General features: G+C 31.8%; 1 protein-coding gene across 9 annotated transcripts; it reads left to right on the top strand.

Annotated features, from left to right (window-relative positions):
- The first annotated feature begins 308 nt into the window (after positions 1-308).
- Positions 309-5,787, top strand: LOC112296104 (uncharacterized). Of its 9 annotated transcripts, none has more exons than XR_002973836.3 (8): positions 309-485; positions 950-2,686; positions 2,797-2,947; positions 3,861-4,145; positions 4,348-4,504; positions 4,605-4,683; positions 4,911-5,221; positions 5,428-5,787. XR_002973836.3 is itself a non-coding variant. In XM_024548275.3 (7 exons), the coding sequence occupies exons 2-7, from the start codon at positions 1,551-1,553 to the stop codon at positions 5,113-5,115; spliced, it is 2,013 nt and encodes a 670-aa protein (XP_024404043.1). In that variant the 5' UTR covers positions 319-485; positions 950-1,550; the 3' UTR covers positions 5,116-5,787. The 9 variants fall into 9 exon arrangements, 4 of the variants coding, with proteins under 4 accessions (XP_024404043.1, XP_090100744.1, XP_090100743.1 ...); XR_002973838.3 differs by having other exon boundaries at positions 346-485; positions 4,619-4,683; XR_016498525.1 differs by having other exon boundaries at positions 346-485; positions 4,911-5,293.
- Positions 5,788-20,548: the final 14,761 nt, after the last annotated feature.

Raw genomic sequence — 20,548 nt, 5'->3', positions numbered from 1 at the left:
TCGGAAATACGTGGAGCTGTACATTATTGGATGGATTATAGAGATTGACAGAACATCCAAGCGCGAATGAATAATGGAACAAGTGTCCATTTCGGGGAGGGGGGGGGGGGAACAAAGATCGAACCGGACCTTGATCGGACCGGACCGCCCCTTCGTAAGCGAGACTCGTCTGGGAGGAATGTTCATTCTCGCCGCCGTTGGGATGGGGAAATGGGGGGGATGAACGATGGGAGTTCTTGGATGGACGAAAACTGAACGAGGCTCTCATGCCTGTGACGAACACGGACGAAGAAGCGAAGCCAGTGTTGGCGCCCTTATCTTGGCTTCCCGCTGTATCGCATCGAAACTCTTGGCTCCGCGGCGTTCGATTGAAGCACTCTTCGGAGTGACATCGTCAATGGGGACGAAGCCAGATTCGCAGCTGGTTTCTTCCGGATCCGACTCGCCTTCTTTGTGATTCCTGATTGTTTGACCGCCCGTGGAAGGTGCTCTCTCGCACGCATGTCGTGTTTTAAGCTGTGTTGTACTCAGTCTTCCTCGAGTTCCGACCTTCATACTTTTAGTGCCATCCACGTGACTCTCATTCTGGCTCGTCTCGAATGTTACCTCTGGTAGCGTCACTGCAGAGTACCATGTGATGTTCAAGTACTGGGTCTTCTTTTGGAAACCAGCATTCTATCTTGTTCTGCTGGTTAGATTGAGTTAAGGTTTGTATTTGTTTTTGGGATTTTTTTATTTAATTTTTTTAATTTTTTTTATCGAGGTTACATACTCTTTAGTGTTAGTAAGGGATAGAAAGAGAGGGCGTCGAGATCTCTGCAGCGAGCGAGCCGGATCCTTTAGGTTGTTGCCGATTTTGTTTTATGTAATTTCCATTACTGCCACAGTTCGTTATTTTACATGGTGTGCTAATTTGTCAATTCTTTGACTTCCCTCTTGTGAGCTTCAGGAGTTACTAAGGGAGAGAGCTCATTCTCATGAAAACGTTATCGAAGTCGGTTTGAACTGATAACCTCGATCTTTGACCTTGGCGGTTCATTGTTTTCAAGATGCCACGAGGCTCTGCGTGATGCAGGTGCATCATGAGCATTTTTGATTTTTACGGAGGGCCTCTATAAGCGGAAACGGGGAGAGCCCCACTTACATTTACTGAAGTTGCATCTTGAAGAGTTCTAGGTCTTCAATTAAGCAGCTGAAGTGTCTCCATTAATCTTCGCCGGCCTCGGTTATATCTTTTGCTCAATTCTGCCTCCATTCCCGGCTAATCATTGAAATGTGATGTTTTGCCGATGTTATGGGGTGTCGCTTGGAACAATCAGAAGCATGAGATTCGAGAGCTAGAATTTTTCTTCTCTGCAAATTGTGCGGCTTTGCAAAGAGACTCACAATTGTTTCTTCAGGAAACTCTACCTGTGTTGCTTGGCCGGTTGATTGAATCTGAGCATGTGGTCGTCAGCTCCTGCGCTTCTTGAGTTGGTTGAGTAAATTTCGTGAGTCCTGTAGAGACTTGTGGCGAGTTGCTGTGTCATCATAAGCAGACATTTGCGGCTATGGCGGTTAATTTGATATCCGCCAACCTTTCCAAGAAGTCTTGTGACTTTCCGCAGGGATGCACTTCTCCCCGCGAAACTTCCAACTGTTTCAGAAAAACATCAGCCTTTGGAAGTCCTTCACTTTCTGGAAAACACAGAAATTCGCAGTGGGAAGGATTCGAAGTTATTCTACAGGGTTTACGGTCTTCACACTCTTTGAAGAAACTTGAAAGAAAACAACCCTTGTTACGGAGTAGCTACACGGGATATGGCAGTCTAGTGCAGGACTTTGGGACAGCCATTGCTAGACAGTCTGAGCTAGAGACGGAACAGGGAAACCCAGGGAGGGGGGGATCAGGTTCTCTAGGTGAGAATTCTTGCACCGTCTCTTCACCCAGAATTAGGGTTTTTCATAGTGGTACAATTCTGAGGAATCCCAAGTCGTTTTCTGGGTTCTGGAAGAATAGAAAGCAATTTCGCGTTGCTCCAATTTGCGGTGTTGATAGTGGAGTTGCTTCGGAGGTTATCCTTGAGGTTCCCTCTACCAACTTACCCTCGCATACTCCTGGTTCAGTTATACTACAATCGGCCAGCTACATTGAATCTTTAGCGTTGCCAGTGACAGAGCAACGTAACAAAAGCTCCAAGGCAATCCAAACTTCAAACCCTGTGAAGAAGCCCGTTCCAGATTCGGAAGATCTGACCGAGGTGAATTCCTCCCGGCCAGGACAATTAGTTGAATGCTTTCAAGTTGAAGGCGGAAGAATACTTTCTGGAGACGTGCAAATTTCTGGGGCGAAAAACTCCGCTTTGGCTGTGCTTGCTGGTGCTATTTGCTCCGAAGGGCAAGTTCATTTGGAGATGATTCCTGACCTCCACGACATTCGCCGCATGTTTCAAGTCTTGATGTCTGTAGGGGTCAATGTTAAGAGAACTTCTACTGGATTCATGATCGATGCAAGGCATTTGACATCGGTAGAGCCATGTCCGGAGACCGTGCGAAAGCTAAGGGCTAGTTTCTTTGTGATTGGTTCCCTCCTTGGTCGGAAGGGAGAGGCCATTGTTCCACTGCCTGGGGGTTGTAACATTGGTGCACGTCCTATCGATCTCCACGTTCGAGGTTTGGAAGCTCTCGGTGCCGAGGTTGAGATTAGGTATATAGCACTTCCTCTGCTTTGTCATATAACATTGGAGATGTAAGGAGATATAGAATGGCACATTCCACCTGTGTGGATCCCTCACAGGCTTGTGTATATTTTTGCAGGCAAGGCAAAGTCTTCGCTCGGGCACACAATGGCAAAAACCTCACCGGTGGCAGTTTCTGTCTAGATTATCCCAGTGTAGGCGCTACGGAGACGCTCATGATGGCTGCTGCACTCGCAGACGGCTACACCACCTTATCTAATGTCGCTCAGGTACTCTTTCTTTGATCTTGATTATGCATGTCTCACTGTTGATGTTTTCTTGTGTCTCACGGCCGACCTTGCCGAAAGCACATTTCAATATGTGCAAGCACTTCTATTTGTTTGGTTCTTGAACAGCCGTTCAAATTATGCACATAAAATCTTCTTTATCACTTGGTTAACATGAAGTCTATTCTCAAGTAATGTTTTACGTGCAGGTAATGCAGTGCTCTGTTTAGATGCTAATTTGAGGACTTGAAAATCTGCATTACTTTTTGCCTTAGAGATAGAATGGACAGCGTGATGATTCTCATGTGATTCCTTTGGTGGTATAAGGACAAGCATTTTATACCGATGCTGGAGTTAATGCTGTGATGAAAATTATGTAGGTCCTCTTTAACGAAGGTCAATCAATTATAACAACAAGAAGATCAAATGAGTTTTAGAAACCTTGTATGGGTCATGCCTAAAAGTCTCACCTCTCACTCTATTAATGCGGTAAAAATCGACATTTCAATTTTGTTATAGGTGAACCTAAACGAAGTTAATTTGTAGCGGAGTATACATTATCAGAGATTCATAGCGTAAATTCTCAAGTTTTGAGAGTCTGGGTTGTTTTACAGAAAATTACAGATTTGAGTAGAAGATCTAGTATTATTTGGGGTCTCTAAGAGATTTGGATACCACCCGAACTTGTGGAATGTGATTCTAAAGGAGTGAAATAGAAAACCTTAACAATCCTCGAGAGTGCCAAAGTTTTTTCTTGTGTATTGTCCATCCCTCTTATACTCTCTCTATTCCTCGTTTTAAGAAGAAATAGATTGCGTCATGTCTGCCCCCATCTTAGTTCATTGGCAACATAGATCTTAGTGTGAGGAAGCTCAATCTATCGTTGTCTTACACTTACAGCATTTGTGGAGTGCAGGAACCAGAAGTAGTAGACCTTGCGAATTTTTTGATATCATGCGGGGCATGTATACAAGGAGCTGGAACCAGCACTTTGAGTATTAAAGGATCACGTAAACTTCACGGTACAGAGTACCGAGTCATACCCGATCGGATTGAAGCTGGAACCTTCTTAATAGCTGCCGCAATTACTCGATCTTCAATTTCCGTGAATTCGGTCATTCCCAAACATTTGACATCAGTGATGGAGAAACTTCTCACAATTGGTTGCCGAATTCAACAAACGCGGTCGGATTCACTTCATGTACGTCTCAACAATCAACTTGTGTATTTTGCTTTGTGTGTTACTCTGGATTCTCTCAGTGAAGTGGCCTTCCGAAGGTCAATTGTTGTTTCAATCTTTTAAGAAGGTCAATTGTAGAAACTGTTGAGTTGAGTTTGAAATACGTCGGATTAATTACGTTCGTGTATGTACTTCTCAATACTTGCGAAATTTGTATCTGCAGATAGATTGTACTGAGATGCTTAGAAGCTGCAACGTGAAGACTCTTCCATATCCAGGCTTCCCTACTGATTTGCAACCGCAGCTGATGTCCCTTCTAACTACTTGCTCTGGGCAAAGTCTTTTAGAGGAGACAGTTTTTGAAGGTCGCATGCGTCATGGTATGTGCTACTTTCTGGTATTATGTCGAATTCAGCTTGCTTTTGTTTTCCTCGTGCTTCATTAGTGTTATTCCTTTACATATTGTGTCTGATTAATCAGCGGAGGAGCTACAGAAACTTGGAGCCGACCTGAAAGTGAGTGGTAACATTGCTATCATCAATGGCCAAGGCGTGGGCAGGTAGGTTGAAACAGCATACTACTCTCTAATGTGTCTTTACTATTTCTTACTCGTAGATCTTAGCAGGAGCTTGTCTGCAAACGTCTTCACCATCACCATGTGTGATCGTACCAAAAAATGAACATGAATCACTTCGAAATCTCGGTCGTGGTTGGTATTTCGTTCATGTACTGTTACATGAAAAATGTATCCTTTTTGTTCTTACATTTACAATTATGCAATTGCAGCTCGCTGTATGGAGCACCTGTCTTGGCAACTGACTTGAGGGCAGGAGCAGCTCTAGTCTTGGCTGGAATGTCAGCTGATGGAACCACACACATACAGGGAGTCGGACATATTGATCGCGGATATGAGAAGCTTGATAAAAAATTTCGGCTATTAGGTGCTTCCATACAAAGGATACGTTGCCTTCCCGCGGAGCTGACGCTGTAATACATTAGTGGTGTAAACGTAAACTTATTATTTTGTGCAACTCAACAACCAACCTTGTGGAGGATAGTTGGAAGTCCCTAAAGATGGGCAAGGTCTCTTTCGACAGGTGACGTTCGAGTTCTTCGGTTGGAGGATTGCCGTTTGGCTTTAAGCATTCGACATCTTGTAAACTGGTTTGGTAATTTCATAGATCGTCAATTGGAGTTCAGCGATTCATTTTTCATTTTTGGATCGCACACCCAGATCTTGTGATGGTATACTTCAGCTCTGGCTCAATTTATGCTTTTGAATCATTCTTCATTGTTTGTACAGAACCAATCTGCACCTTGGGATTTCTCCGACATTAGTGTTGAACCTGCCTTAATGGTGCGAAAGGATTACGTTTCGTGTGTTGATGTCATCTGATTAGTTGAACATCAGAAACTGAACACATTTTTGTATTGAGTGACATTCTGGAGATTGCCGAAAGGCTCCTTTGTTAGAAAGTAGGTAGTGCGTAAAAGGTTTTGAAATGCAGAATAGTTCTCTGATAGATGATGTTTTGTGGTCTCTCTGATGTGCTGTAACATTGTACTATTATATCCTGGTGGTGAATATTTCATCTTCAGGAAGAGTATTGTATGGATTAGTGGTTTTAATGCGCTTCTTAGCAACCAGTTCGTTTTGTTTCAATGATTATGCACAGGCTACCAAGGGTTAATATTAAGTTTCTGATCTTTAGAATAAGAACGTTTTGTCTCCTCGCATTTTATTTGGTAGACAACTGTCAGCTTTTGACTTGGTCCATTAGCTGCTTTCCTTATGGGACGAATCCAGTTCCAATTCTTGTCGTGATTAGTCTCTTTATTATTGATTAAATTCTCTCCATATTTATGGCAACTGATAGAGGTTTGTGAAACGTAATGTACGAACCATCAATAAACACAAGAATGACAGGTTCTTGTGTCTTGGATACGTTGATGGAATTTAACTTGACATATAGACGAGAAACCCCCAGTGACATGGGGAATGAGCTGATCCTCTTCCCTTTGAACGGCGGAAACCATGGCTCCATGTCAGACTTGCAGCACAATCCAAACTTCTCTAGCGTGATCTCTGGTGTGAGCGTAAACATCACGACTTGTAACCATCACGATGCGAAGGGTATATCTATTGTTTGTCATTTCAACATTGTCAAGTTGTAGCAGGTCTTGTAGCAGTTCTCTTTGACGAGTCCAAGGTGACACTGGTGCAGCTAGTTATACATTACTTGGAGTTATCAGAGCATTGCCATGATTTTTCTACGTGCAATTGGATTCCTTTTTGTTCTTTCCTGATACTGGTTGGCATCGTCCTGGAGTTTGATTCATACAGGTTGCAGTTCGACGGTGGGCTTTTGTACCGTTCTTCCTTCGTGGTTTAGTGATTAGTTTTATTCTTCTTACGCTGGTGGCGGTACAGTGGAAGCGTGGTTCCTTACTGTTCTTTCCTGAGCTGCTGGATCTTCTCTTGTCGACGGTTCCTTGCTCGCTTATCTTTCGAGCGGACTCGTCGAGGTTGGCATTGGTTCATCCATCTGGCTGCTGAGTCGTTCGAGCTTCTTTTCTGCGTTTTTTACGACTGTTCGTGTTGTTCTACAAAGCTGCGAGTGTCGTCGCTTGCTCTTCGTTTTTTCCTTGCTTGTGTTTGGTGCTAGTTTTTTGTACAGCGCGGTTCCGATTCTTGCGGCAGTACGGTGGTGGTCGACTACTCCTGGGTTCCTTCGCTTGTCGGTTCCCCTTCGTAGGGTGCAGCGCTGCTAGCCATCATCGCCTTCGACTCTGTTGCGGTTCCCAGTGCAGTACTACTTCCGATTTGTGCTCAGATTCCATCTCCCAAGCTAGCTTTGCTGCTCTTACTCCTTTTCCACCTGATCGAGCAGTGACCCTTGCTGCTGAATTTGCGGCCGAAGCAATTGATACAACTGAACTTTGCTGTCGACGGGGCGTTTTTCCTGACTTCTCTTCCTGGTGCTCTGCATCAACAACATTGTTGTAGTTGGTTATCAATCAGCGCAGGCATTGCTCTTAGAACCATTGTTGTTTTTGCCGTTAATTGGAGTGTCTCCTGCTCTCGCTGCCTTATCGCCGCCCTTCTTTGCTGTCCAGAGGTGCTAGCCGCTATTCTTGTGTTCTTGTTGTCTACTTCCGCTCAGGAAGCTGGAATTACCCTCTTCGATCAGGTTCTACCTAGTCATTATTTTTGGTATCCCTTCGTGACCAGTCTTGAATTTCATATCTCTTGGTGCATCACCAGCTCCAATTAAGCTGGTGTTGAGGATGCTGCATGGTGTTTTTCCTTGATACTGTAATCGTTGTATGGAACTTCGGTGTTGTTTTAACACTATTTGTTTGATCCCTTCTATCTCCCGTTGATTGGAAGACCGTAAGCTCGGAAGGGCCATCTCTGCTCGCAGCAACGCCATGTCGGTGGCTTTTGTTGGTGGCGGAGTCTGTGCTTGACTATAGGTCGTTGACATCAGTGTGAAACCGGTAGCTAGCGTGGTGACATAGTCCCAAGGTCCTGGCGTGTTATACGGAGACTAGTTGTCGTGCGGGGCAGTAGTTGGTGCTTCAGGAGCCTGAGCACGAACTGCCACGGGGTGGTCAATCCCGAAGTCGAAGGGTGATCGTCCACATCGTCAAGTGGGCATTCATCAAAATTCAGGAGTGCTGCGACAGTCGGTGGAGAGAGTGGAAGTGATCACATTCTTCAGATGTCTCTCAATCATACCCTTAATGTGGTGGTCGACTCAACTTCGTGGCGTTAAGTAGCGTGCAGGAGGCAATTTAGCACGGTTGTGTAGGTGTTTCTTAGCACTGTGGTGTTTGCAATTAGCTGACAGAACGGCAGTTGGATCTGGTGGATATCAATGCCGCAGTTAGGAGTCTGAGGCTCGTGGAATTGAAGTTCACATAGTGCTGGCCCTTGCAGCGGCGTCAAGCAGAAGATCACGACATTGTTAATCTCTTATTACCGACTCCTTCCAGTGCGACACTTGGGAGAATTGTGTCGTCACCTATCGAGGCCAGAGAGCAGATCGGGTTGGTTGTTTTCCATTTGGAGCGGATTGAGGCAAGGGCAGTGGCAGTGAAAGGCTCTTCTTTTGACGTCACTTACAGTTTGAGATTATGATTTTAAATTATGTTAAAGTTTTAGACTGAAGTTAGGTTATTAAAATATGTAAAGAAATTAAGTGCTAGTTTAAAGATTATTAAAATTGATAATTTTTCTTTAGAATCATTGAATCAATTTATAGGAAATTATATTGTTTTTGGGACAATGTGGATCAAAGAATGCTTGATAAATATTCTTGAAATACCAATCAAATATAATATGTATGTTTTTCCAAGTGAAGCAAAGGTGAAATTGGAAATTTTATTTATTAATTCATCATGGGATATCTCTTAGACTTATTAAAGCAATATGTATTCATGGTTTGTAGCTATTTACACAAGCTTTTCATGCTAAGATCTTCAAAAGCGATGTAGCAGTGTAACAAAATATCAAACATGCTACGTACTCGTGGAGATATTTGGGAAAGATCAGAAGCTTATATTGGAGCAGTTAAGGTTTTATTGAAGGAAAAAAAAAAAATGGTGAACAAGAACCAATGTGTTAATTTGTGCAAGAAGATTGAACATATGACAAAGGTTTTCAATCACTTAATCAATTGCTTCAATGATGGAATGGAGTTTGAACTTTTATTAAGTGAGTTACTTTTTATATTAAATAAATCTTATCTTCAAGTAGAAAAATGTGGAAAACCAAATTGGTACAAAGAAGCTATTGTCTAATTGAATAATAACAAGACTATTAGAGAATTACTTTCATATTTAAAATGTTGCTTTGATATAGCAAGTAAAAAGCTTTTAAAGCATTATCCTAAAAAAGTTGAAGACAACATCTATTCTACTATTAATGTTGCAACATATTGTGAAGTAGAAGAAGATGTTATATTATTAATGGAGAGGTTGATCCATGCATATGAGATAAAAGTCTTTGAGTACTATAGATTAATTAACCATCTATTACAAATGTTGGAAGACTTGAATTACAGAGACATTAAAGATTTGGATGTTTTCAATCTAACATCAAATATGAAAAGTCTTGATATTATAAAAAGAGAACATAAATCAACTTAAGAAGTTTACAAATCAAAGTGGTTGGATCTTTCATGTGTGATTAAAAAGAAGGATGTCACATATATTAAAATGTTCAAAAAAGAAGTGAGCATTTCAAAAAGTTTAAATTATTTAAATTTAATAACATATTATTTTGTAATTACAGGAAGTGCCAATGGAAGTATTGAATCTTTTGGAATAAAAGAGAAAAAAGAACATTTGTATATTGAAATGGAATTGATGCAAAAGAATTTGAACAGTATATTGGTAGAAAAAAAGAGATGTCTGATATATTTTTTTACTAATATTATACTTCAAATTGTAAAAATGATGTATTACTTGTATGACATGTATATTGTACTTGGTGATCTAAAGCTTGACAATATCTTGGTTAATGTTATAGAAATAAAAATTCTAAATAAGATTAAATGACATGCTATTGTGAAAGTAATTGATTTTGGAATTTCTAAGATTGAAGTTGGAAGCATTCTAGAAACTATAAAAATACCTTATAGTACTATTGCATATATGGCTCCTAAGATTTTAATAATTAAATCTCAAATAATATCAATGTATTATTTTAAAGCAAATATTTATTCATTTATAATAGTATTTTGTAAAATTCTTTCAAAACAAGATCTATTGCATAGTATTTATACCATGGATAAGATATTAGAAAGAATGAAAAAGGACATGCCAAAGTTACCTTGAAGTTGTCTTGACTTGAGTAATCTTATTTTAAAACATTAGAAGCTGAATCCTTTGTATTAATCAAAGTTAGCAAATATTTGTGAAAGATTAAGCTTATTGAAGAAAATATTTTTAGTTAGTATTGTTGTAACATATGCTCAATATTTTAAATCAACAAAATAAAATTATCATCAAAATATAGAATTTTATCAAAGATTTAGAGTGCCATTGATAAGTCATATACCAAAAATTATAATAAGTATGCATTGAATTAAATATAATGATTGTATTTTATATTTTTACACACCTTATTGTACAATAGTAATGGTTAGATGTCATGTTATGAATTTAAGTTAATAAGACTAGATTGAAATATAGTATATGCATGATTCTAGTTCATTTGTTTATTTGTGGTTGAATTTTTAATTATAGGTTGATTTACTTGAAGAAGAAATATTTGATAGAATACAATATTTATGACATATAAAGAAAAATTTATATAGAAAGTCAAGGTAATACATCTTGTTGGAATGGATGGAATAGACAAGACTACAATAGGAAAGGTCACATTAAATGATGTGAAGCACATATACCAAGTCTTATACTTTGTTGAATACATTAAAAGTGGTGGTAGTTTCTTAATAACTTCTTATAATATTTTAAAATAATTTAATGTCCAATTAAAATCAAAGGATACAAAAGAATTTCAAAAAAAATGTTGAAATCATTCTTGATGGAGAATAAAACCTTCTTGGTCTTTGATAATAAGAAGAATTAGAGTCAAATTGAAAATATTGTATCTATAGATTATATATTTGCAAGTAAAGGTAGCACATTGATTGCAACAACTTAAAATTCAAAAGCAATAGAGCATTATGGTAAAGAAATATGTAAAATAAACAATAAAGAATTTGATGAAGAAACAAATATGAAGTTGTTTATCACACATTCTTATGGCCAAGAAAAACTACGTGATAAACTTATTGAGATTGGCAAAAAAATTATAAAAGCTTGTAATGACCTACCATTGAATTTGAAAGTTATGCGAGCATTTTTAAGAGAGAAAAAGAGATTGAGATGATAGGAGCAAGCTTTATAAAAGTTGAAAAGGAGAAGAGTAGTAGATGGAAATCAAGACAATAAAAACTATAAGATTTAGAAGATATTAAGAGTTAATTTTGATAATTTGGGATTTAAAGAAAAGAAAATATTTCTAAATATATATTATTTTTTTATCGTGATATGTGTCTACAAGGCATGTTAAAAAAAAAAACATTACAAATATAGACCAATAAGCAAGAAAATATGTTTGAACAAGATGTAGAATTTATATTAGCTATATTGATAAATAAATCATTGATAAAATTAGACAAAGATGGAATTATAAGAATCCATGATCAATTATATGACATGGATAGAAACATTGTTAAAAAGAAAGTAGAATATAAATACTTACAAATATGAAACTTGAATGTAGACCTATTTCATGAAGAATCAAATCAAATATTGTTACTTATCTACTATTTAAATGGTCATGCAAAAAACTAATAAGAAAAAAAAAATAGCATATAAAAGTTGGTATTTTTTATTTTTATATTATATAATTTTTATTGTATTTTTTTAGATATATATTAATTTTAAGTTACTATATAAAATAATTAATCTTATATTATAATTAGATTTGTATATACATTAGGTGCATCACTTATGTGGAAATTTTAATCTTTTGTATATTTCATTATGTTGGTTTATAGTTGGAGGAATAATTTTATAATATAAAAACAATTATTAATAAAATAAGAAGTATTTTTTTTATCACTTCAATTTTTAAATTTTAGTATTGGCGATTTTGTACCTAATATTATTATAAGGATATTAAGCATATTTTTTTATATCAATAAAGTATTTTTTTAGTTTAAAATATTTTCTACTAGATATATGATAGGAATATAACTTATGAAGAGAATTAGCAAATAAGACATTGTTCATATTATATAACATAGATGTTTGGAAAAAATTAAAGAATTTAAATATCTTAAAAAATTGTTCTTCAATAAAAATATTTTCAAATTCTTCTTTTAAAATTTCTATATTATTGAAACTTGACTTAAAAAGATGCTCAAACTTAACCATACTACCAAATAAATTAGAATATATTTCTTTGAAGATACTTAATTTAAAATAATATAAAAATTTAAAATTATTATCAATATCAATAGAAAGTTTTTTTTCTTTAAAAACTTAGATATAAGTGGGTGAAAAAGCTTGACATTATTGCCAAATGAATTAGACAACTTTATATCTTTGACTACTTTAGATATAACATGGTCCTCAAGCTTGACATCATTGCGAAATGAATTGGATAGCTTCACATCTTTGACTACTTTAGATATAAGATGGTATTCAAGCTTGACATTATTGCCAAATAAATTAAGCAACCTCATATCTTTAACTATCTTTGATATCAATGAATATTCAAACTTGAAATCATTTTCAAATGAATTGGGCAAACTCACATCATTGACTACCTTTAATATAAGTGGATACTCAAGCTTGATATCATTGCCATATGAATTGGGCAAACTTACATCTTTAACTATCTTTGATATGAATAGATGCTAAAGCTTGACATCATTGCGAAATAAATTATGCAACCTCACATCTTAGACTACTTTAGGCACAAGCTTGTACTCAAGCTTCATATGATTCTTAAATGAATTGAGCAAATTCACATGATTGACTACCTTTGGTATAAGTGAATACTCAAGCTTGACATCATTACCAAATGAATTGAACAATCTTACATTTTTGACTACTTTAGACATAAGATGGTGCTTAAGCTTGACTTCATTGTCAAATAAATTAAGTGATCTTATATCTTTGACTATCTTTGATATAAGTTGGTGCTTAAGCTTGACATCATTTCCAAATGAATTGGCAACCTCAGATCTTTGTCTACTTAAGATATAAGATGGTGCTCAAGTTTGACATCATTGCCAAATGAATTAAAAAAACTCACATGTTTGACTACCTTTAATATACATTGGAGCTTAATTTTGTTCTCATTTTCAAGTGAGTTGGGTATTATTTTAAAAAAGACAAACTTAAATCTTTGGTATACAAAGATGCTCAAGGTTCACATTATTGCTATGTAAATGATCTATTTATTTTTTATTAAGATTTTTTTTAAAATAGATTTAAAATAAATAGATAATAAAATTACTAATTAATAATTAATATAAAATTGAACCTTAATAATATATTTAAAAAATACAATAGTATTTGGATTATATGAATGTGTTAAATGTTTTTCATATCTTTTATTTTTAAATTTTGAATTAATCTATTATCAATCCTACCAACTTATTTACATTGGTAGAATTATTAAATATAAAAATTTAATTTTTTTAGATATAAAAGGGTTAAGATTATAAATTTTATTTTAAAGTCAAAGTAAATATTAGGATTTAATAGACTTTATAAGTTAAAATAGTTTTATTAAGTAAAAATTTATTAAATATAGAATCATAGTAAATCTTAGATATAATTATCATAGATGGTTTAGTATATTTTTTTATAGTAATAATTTTCATTTAATTATTAAAACCAAATTTGAAGTTTTAGAATTTAGAATTTAAAATTACATAGATGTGCTTAGTTTTTTTATCCTTTTATTTTCAATTTTTACTTTATATATCCATGTTTTCCTTTTATTTGTGTTGTCTATATTCCAATAGTATAAATAACTTGCTCTAAAAGTTTTTAACTTACAAGATACAACAAAATTGATTTGGATTTTTAGATTTTGACTTCTATTTTAATATAATTTTTGAGAGTTTTGAAAACACCATTGAATCTATATTGAGATTATTTTTTCTAAATATGTCATTAATTTTTTTTAAAATTATATAGATTTGTAAATATTAAAAATTTGACTATTTCAAAATATGAGTGACTTTATAAATAGATAAATTATGTAAGTTTTATTTTTTCCTATCTTTCTATTTTAGTAGTCTACAAATCCACTAATAGATATAGAATACTCTATAATTTTTTTTTTAGATATAGAACCTTCTATTTAGTAGCATTTTTTGTTGAGTTTTTTTAAAGCGTTTTCTTTCAATTTTTTTGAATGAATAATATTTTTAAAATCTTTAGAAAATATATAGTTTAAAATATATATATATTCTATGACTATAAAATTAATAGCTTGTATATGTATATATGTATCTTTAGCTGTAAAATGTCATATTTAGACTACTCTTTGAATTTATTATAGAAATAATATAAAATCACATAATATATATTCAAATTCTATACAATAAATTATATATGATCATACCACTTCATACCATACTTTTTAATAAAGTGGCGAGCTCCTCTAATGTTATCTCTTTATACTAATTTTATCTTTTAATATCTACAACTATTGATTTACTTCAACATTATTTCATTGACACTTCTATCTATTATATTATTATAAAGAAACCAATGTGTATTATTAAAAAATTTAAAAATGAAATAAATTTTTTTTGAAGAAAATATTTCAAATATATCCTTTAAATACCTTATAATATCAAAAATATCCTTGCAATCTTGATAATAGCAAATATATTCTTTATAGAGATATCCTATTGTATACAAAAGATATATTTGCTATTATAAAAAATATAAGAATATTTTTTATATTTAAAAAAATTTCAAGGTTTTTAAGGAATATATTTAAAATAATTTATTATTTATTCTTTCTACACTAATGGTTTTTATTTCTACTTTTATGTGATTTTTGCAATGGTTGTAAAATATTTTATTGTCTTTTCATCATTAGAAGTGGTTTATGGTGTTGGAAGTTAACATTAAGCAACTTCTATACAAGTTATTTTTTTGATTGTAGGACGTCAAAATTTTGTCAATATCATGTATTGAGGTGCTAATAGCTAATCCCTGTCTTCTCCAAGTTATTAAATTTGTCTCTATTTCACATAATTTTTTGCAACTCATGGTTAGTGACTATGTTGTTGTAATATAATATCTTAGGTTGATAGCTTGTATTTGGACCCCAAATGTTATAAAAATAAAGAATCTATTAAAGCCTTTCTTGTATCAAGAAACCAAAGGGTTATAGTTACTCTATATTTTAGTGATTACAAGACCTAGTAGTTTATAAATTCAATAAATATAAAGTGAATATAAGTTGAATCTATTTGATAAATAAAGTAAATCTAAAAAAATAATATATATGAAGTATTGTAAAAAATTATACTATCATTTGCAATATCACTTTATAAGATTTTGAACTTAACTAACTTGAAGCTATTCACTATTAATTTCAAGACATTAATTAAAGAGGTTTTTTCACAAATTTTGCATTCTTTTGCATGTCTTATAAGTCCATGGGAAGTCTTTGATTTGCATCTATAAAACATTACTAGAAAAACCAAATCACAAAGATAAGGCATTGTGAGCTCTGTTTATCTACTTTTTTTTGCTTTACTTATAGATCTAAAAAATAAATATTAGTCTTTTTTCCTAGAAATATAATATTAGAACTTATTAATTTTTTTACCTCTATGTTAATTGATATAAGAATATTTAAAAAAGAATAAAATTAGTTCTTCACAAAATTTACCTTATGAATCCAAGAATTGATACTTGAAAAGGACCAATTATAAACCATGATTAAAATTAGACTCCAAGGCATAGAACCATACTTTTAGTAAATCTAAATTTTTTTGGTTGATTAAAGAATGATATTTGAAAGCAAACTAATGAAAGATTTATTTGAAATTAGTTTTTAGTAATTTATGTTAATATTGACTTTGTAAAGGCTTTGTATTATCAAGGTTGTTCTGAAATTATTTGGACTTCGATAATAATAAAGAGCTTATACTTTGATAAATTATTTAAAATTAAATAATGATTATAATTAAATTTTTATCATTGTATAAGTGGTGTTAAGCTAAATTAGTGGCATAAGATTGAGCTTGATCCAACGGTTTAATCAAAGATTATTAGAATTCAGATATACTTGAGTCTTAAAAATTTGAGCAATTTGCCAATTGGATTGAGTTAAAATTTTGTAAAATTTCATTTGATTTGATTTTAAATAGATTCATAAATTTTGAAAGCCATTAAGTAGTGCCATTAAGAGATATTAGTTCTAAAAAATTAACATCAAGATTAATAAAAAAACCAATTAACATCTAAGTGGATTTTAGAGTTTATTTTTTAATTCGTATGTTTGATCTTTCTGAAATTATTTTTATTTATTTTCAACTTGGTAATTAAAAGCTATAAAAATTTTAAATCAAAATACATATATTTATATTATTATTTATTGGGATTTTAATTTGTTTTAGGATTGATTAAAAATTTGTTTGATGTTTAAGATTCAATTAAGATTTCATTAAGGTTTGATTTAGGATTTATGATTTGATTGAAATTTGATTTAGGATTTAAATTTTAATTAATATTTTTTAAAAAATTTTATTAAAATTTGATCTAGAATTAAAGATTTGATTAACATTTGATTTAAGATTTAAGATATAATTAATATTTGATTAATATTTATTTTAAGATTTAAGATTCGATTTTTGTTTGATTTAGGATTTAAGATTTAATAAGGATTTGGTTTAGGATTTAAAATTTGATTAAAATTTGATTTAAGATTTAATTAGGAATTTTTTAATTATTTCTTAAAGATTTTTATAAAATTATTTATGATTTTTTATATTTCTTTTATAATTTCTTTAAGATATCAATTGGATTTGATTAAAGTTTGAATAATATTATTAATATTCAATTAGATTTTATTTAAGATTCTATTAGAGTTGTTAGGACTTTATTGTTGCAATTTCTATTTCATCTTCCACAACCAAATGTTTGGTGCATTCTTAAACAAACTTCATGTAATATGACAAGAAGCCTCTTGTAAACCAACTCCTCAATAGTTGAATCCAACCATTGAGATCATAATTGATTCAACATATTAATTTGTGAAAGTAACTTTTTTAGTAATCAAAAATAAGATTATACATTGTTTATGGAAAAAATTTAAATATATTCTTTGAATATTTTAAAATATCAAAAATATATATATATTTTTATCATAGAAAATATATTGTTGTATGTGATAAAATATCACCATAAGGAATATATTTGCTATTATAAAAAATACAGAGATATTTTTGATATTTTAGGATATTTGAAGGAAATATTTGATTTTTTTTCTTATTTGAATCATCTTGCTTTCAACCATCATTGAAAAATTGGATCTTTTATATTAATCAGACATTCATATTTATCTACATAAAAAGTATTAGGTAGAAGATAAATATAAGTAAGTTTCATAATATCTTATAGCAAAGCTTCTTATAAGCTTTACAGATGCAAATTTGATCTTAGACATGTTTGTAGTTAATTAGTAGATTAAAAACTTGGCCAACAAATTAGCCTCATATAGCATATGTTAGTAGCTTATGGTACAAGCTAATGTCATCGATATATATCTATTGTAATTATTATCTAGGTAATATGAATAGGTTGAAGTAAATGAAAGTAGATTAATTTCATAACACCTTCTAGAAAAGCTTTCTAGAAGCTTTTTAGATACTATTTTGACTTTATATATGTTTATATTTGATTGGTAGATTAGAAACTTATTCAATAAGCTAATCATATACCACATGTATTGGTAGCTTATAGAGCAAGTTAACTATGTAGCACCTATATACAAAACTTACCTTACAAATCAAGATACATATCATACAAAGTCAATATGTTTTTGGAGGTCCAATAGAAAGTCACCATATAGATCCTAAATAAATAGTATATATAAAGAAAAGAATGAAGCCTTCTTCACTCTTATCAACTTCTTTCTTGCTTCTAGTCTAGATTCAAGAGTCTCTAGTTTCTTTATCTTTTGGCAATAGCCATTCTAGTATCTTTTTAATATATATACTTCTTTATTTTTTATTTCGTCATTTTTCTTTTGACACAAATTTCAAAAGTTTATGCAGCTTTTTTTAGTTCATGTTTTTAATAGATTTACAAGAGTACACTTATAATATTAGGGCTTTATCTTCTTTAGATTAAAAATATATTATTCTTTTTTCTTGATAAGACATGAGTGTAATAGAAGTTACAAATTACCTTCTTCTAAACTAATATTGTTCCTAGTATTTTTTTTGTTGTGAAGTCCTCTCTTCTATTTGTCTTGAGTAATATTAGATATGTTTTCTTTTAAGTATTATCATAGCAAGGATTCTTGAAATGAATAGTGCAATGAAAAAAATGCAAAAATAATTGAGTTTATTGCCACCAAAAGTAAGAAAAATAGTAAGAAGTGAAGATATAAACATGATTGGAGTTGCTTCAATATCTATACCAAATCACATCCCTTCTCTTATAGTAGAACACCTTTTAAGTATTAATAAACCTAGAATTGCCTTATCCAAGAAGTTTGATGGTATAAAATCCAAGTTTTGAGGATTTATTAATTAAGTACAACTTGTGATTGAACTTCAATCTCAAAGATATTCAATGCTTGGATCATAAGTTAGATTCATTGGTATACATTTTATAGATTTGCCATTATCATAGTTTTTGTCTCTTTTTGAACAATGAAATCTAATATTGGATAATTTGAAGACTTTTTTAGGAGAATTTTGATCTATATATGGAGAATATGATGCAATTTGTGTTGCAACCAATAAAATTTATACATTGCAACAAAAAAATTAATTAGGGATATCATACATTTCACAATTTTAACAACTAGTGACTAATGTTAAGTGGAATGATGCTACCTTTACTAGCCAATTTTTCTATGGATTACAATATGATGTAAAAAAATTGATGCTCAATTTATCTGATCTTTAGATATTGAGTCAAGCAATTGACTTTTCTATGAAGTATGATAATTGGCTTTTTGAATTTCAATTTTAGAATTATACAAGAAAAATTCCATATTATTATAATTCAATGACAACATTAATAATCTTTCAATCTAAATATTTGGAAGTAAAAGATATGAAAATTGATGTGATATGTTGTAAATTTCTTACTGAACAAAAAAAGACTTGTCATTGTCAAAAAGGACTGTATTTATATTTTAGAAAAGCTAAGTATATTACTCAATAATGTCCAAAAAAATGACACAACTACAAAATAAAGAGTATGACTGTCAAAGATAAAAAAATGTTAGAAAATAAATTTGTCCAACTATAATAGGGATTGTGCAGTTGAAAACTTGTATAAATGAATTCCAATTTTTCCTTTAGAACCTTCTCCTCATTTTACAATAGATGTGCATTTAAGACCTAATAATTGCAAAGCCTCTATCTTGATAGATTCAGAAGCTTTAGCTTGTTTTTTAGATGAAGAGTTTGTTAAAAGCCATAGAATATTGTTAGTAAAAAAAACTAAACCTATACGTGTAGAAGTCATAGATGGCATTTTTTTTTTTTTTTTTTTTTTTTTTTTTGAGATATTATTCATAAAATACTTCTTATAAATATAGTAGTAAATGATAATAATAGTTATATAATTTTTAATATAATTAGATTTTTTTCTAATTTAATTATTTTAGATTTATCATGGTTAAAAAAATATAATATTTTGATAGATTAGATTTCTTGTAAACTTAAATTTCTTCAAAGCATTATTAAGATTTTTATGAAAAGCCATGAATTCAGTGTAGTCAAACTCATACTTGTAGGTACAAAAGCTTTCTTGCATGCTGCCAAAAAAGAATTGCCTATTGTTATTTATGCTACATCCATTTTTAATGATAGAAAGACTTCAAGTAGTATTCCAAGTCAATATCAAGATTTTTAAGATATTTTAGAAAAAAAAATGTAAATATTTTTCTCGAGCATTGTCTGTATAATTGCTCAATTGACCTTAAAGAAGGAAGTCAACTACCATTTGGTCCGATCTAAAATTTATCACAAAATGAGTTGGCTAAATTCAAGAAGTACATTGACAAGAACTTGGCCAAGAATTTCCTATGCCATTCAAAATTTCCTACAAGAGCTCCTATCTTATTTGTAAAGAAAAAAGATGGATCACTACAAATATGCATAGATTATTAAAAATATAATAAGATTACTATTAAAAATTGATATCTTTTATCTTTAATATCTAAATTTTTTGATCAACTAAATCAAGCTAAGATTTATATAAAAATAGATCTATAAAGAGCATACAACTTGGTCTACGTTAAAGAAAGAGATAAATAGAAGATTGCATTTTGAACAAGGTATGAGCACTTTGAATATAATGTCATGCTTTTTAGACTTATGAATGTACCAATTTCTTTTCAATATTTTATGAATGATATTTTTTGTAAGTTTTTAGATGATTTTTTTATTTTTTTTACTATAACGACATTTAAATCTATTCTAAGAACATAAAAAAGCATGAAAATCATATTTGTCATGTCTTACAAAAACTCAGAGATGTGGAATTGTCCACGAAGTTTGAAAAGTGTGTATTCTACACTATTCAAATTAACTTCCTAGGATATATCATATCCAAGAAAAGACTTATGATGGATCCAAAGAACGTTAAAACTATTATGAATTAGAGGATTCTAAAAA

This window comes from Physcomitrium patens, chromosome 19 (assembly GCF_059467195.1).
Source record: "Physcomitrium patens ecotype Gransden chromosome 19, ASM5946719v1, whole genome shotgun sequence".
In the NCBI taxonomy this organism is placed as follows: Eukaryota; Viridiplantae; Streptophyta; class Bryopsida; order Funariales; family Funariaceae; genus Physcomitrium; species Physcomitrium patens.
The sequence above is the reverse complement of the archived record's forward strand: the minus strand, read 5'-3'. Positions and strand labels throughout refer to the sequence as shown.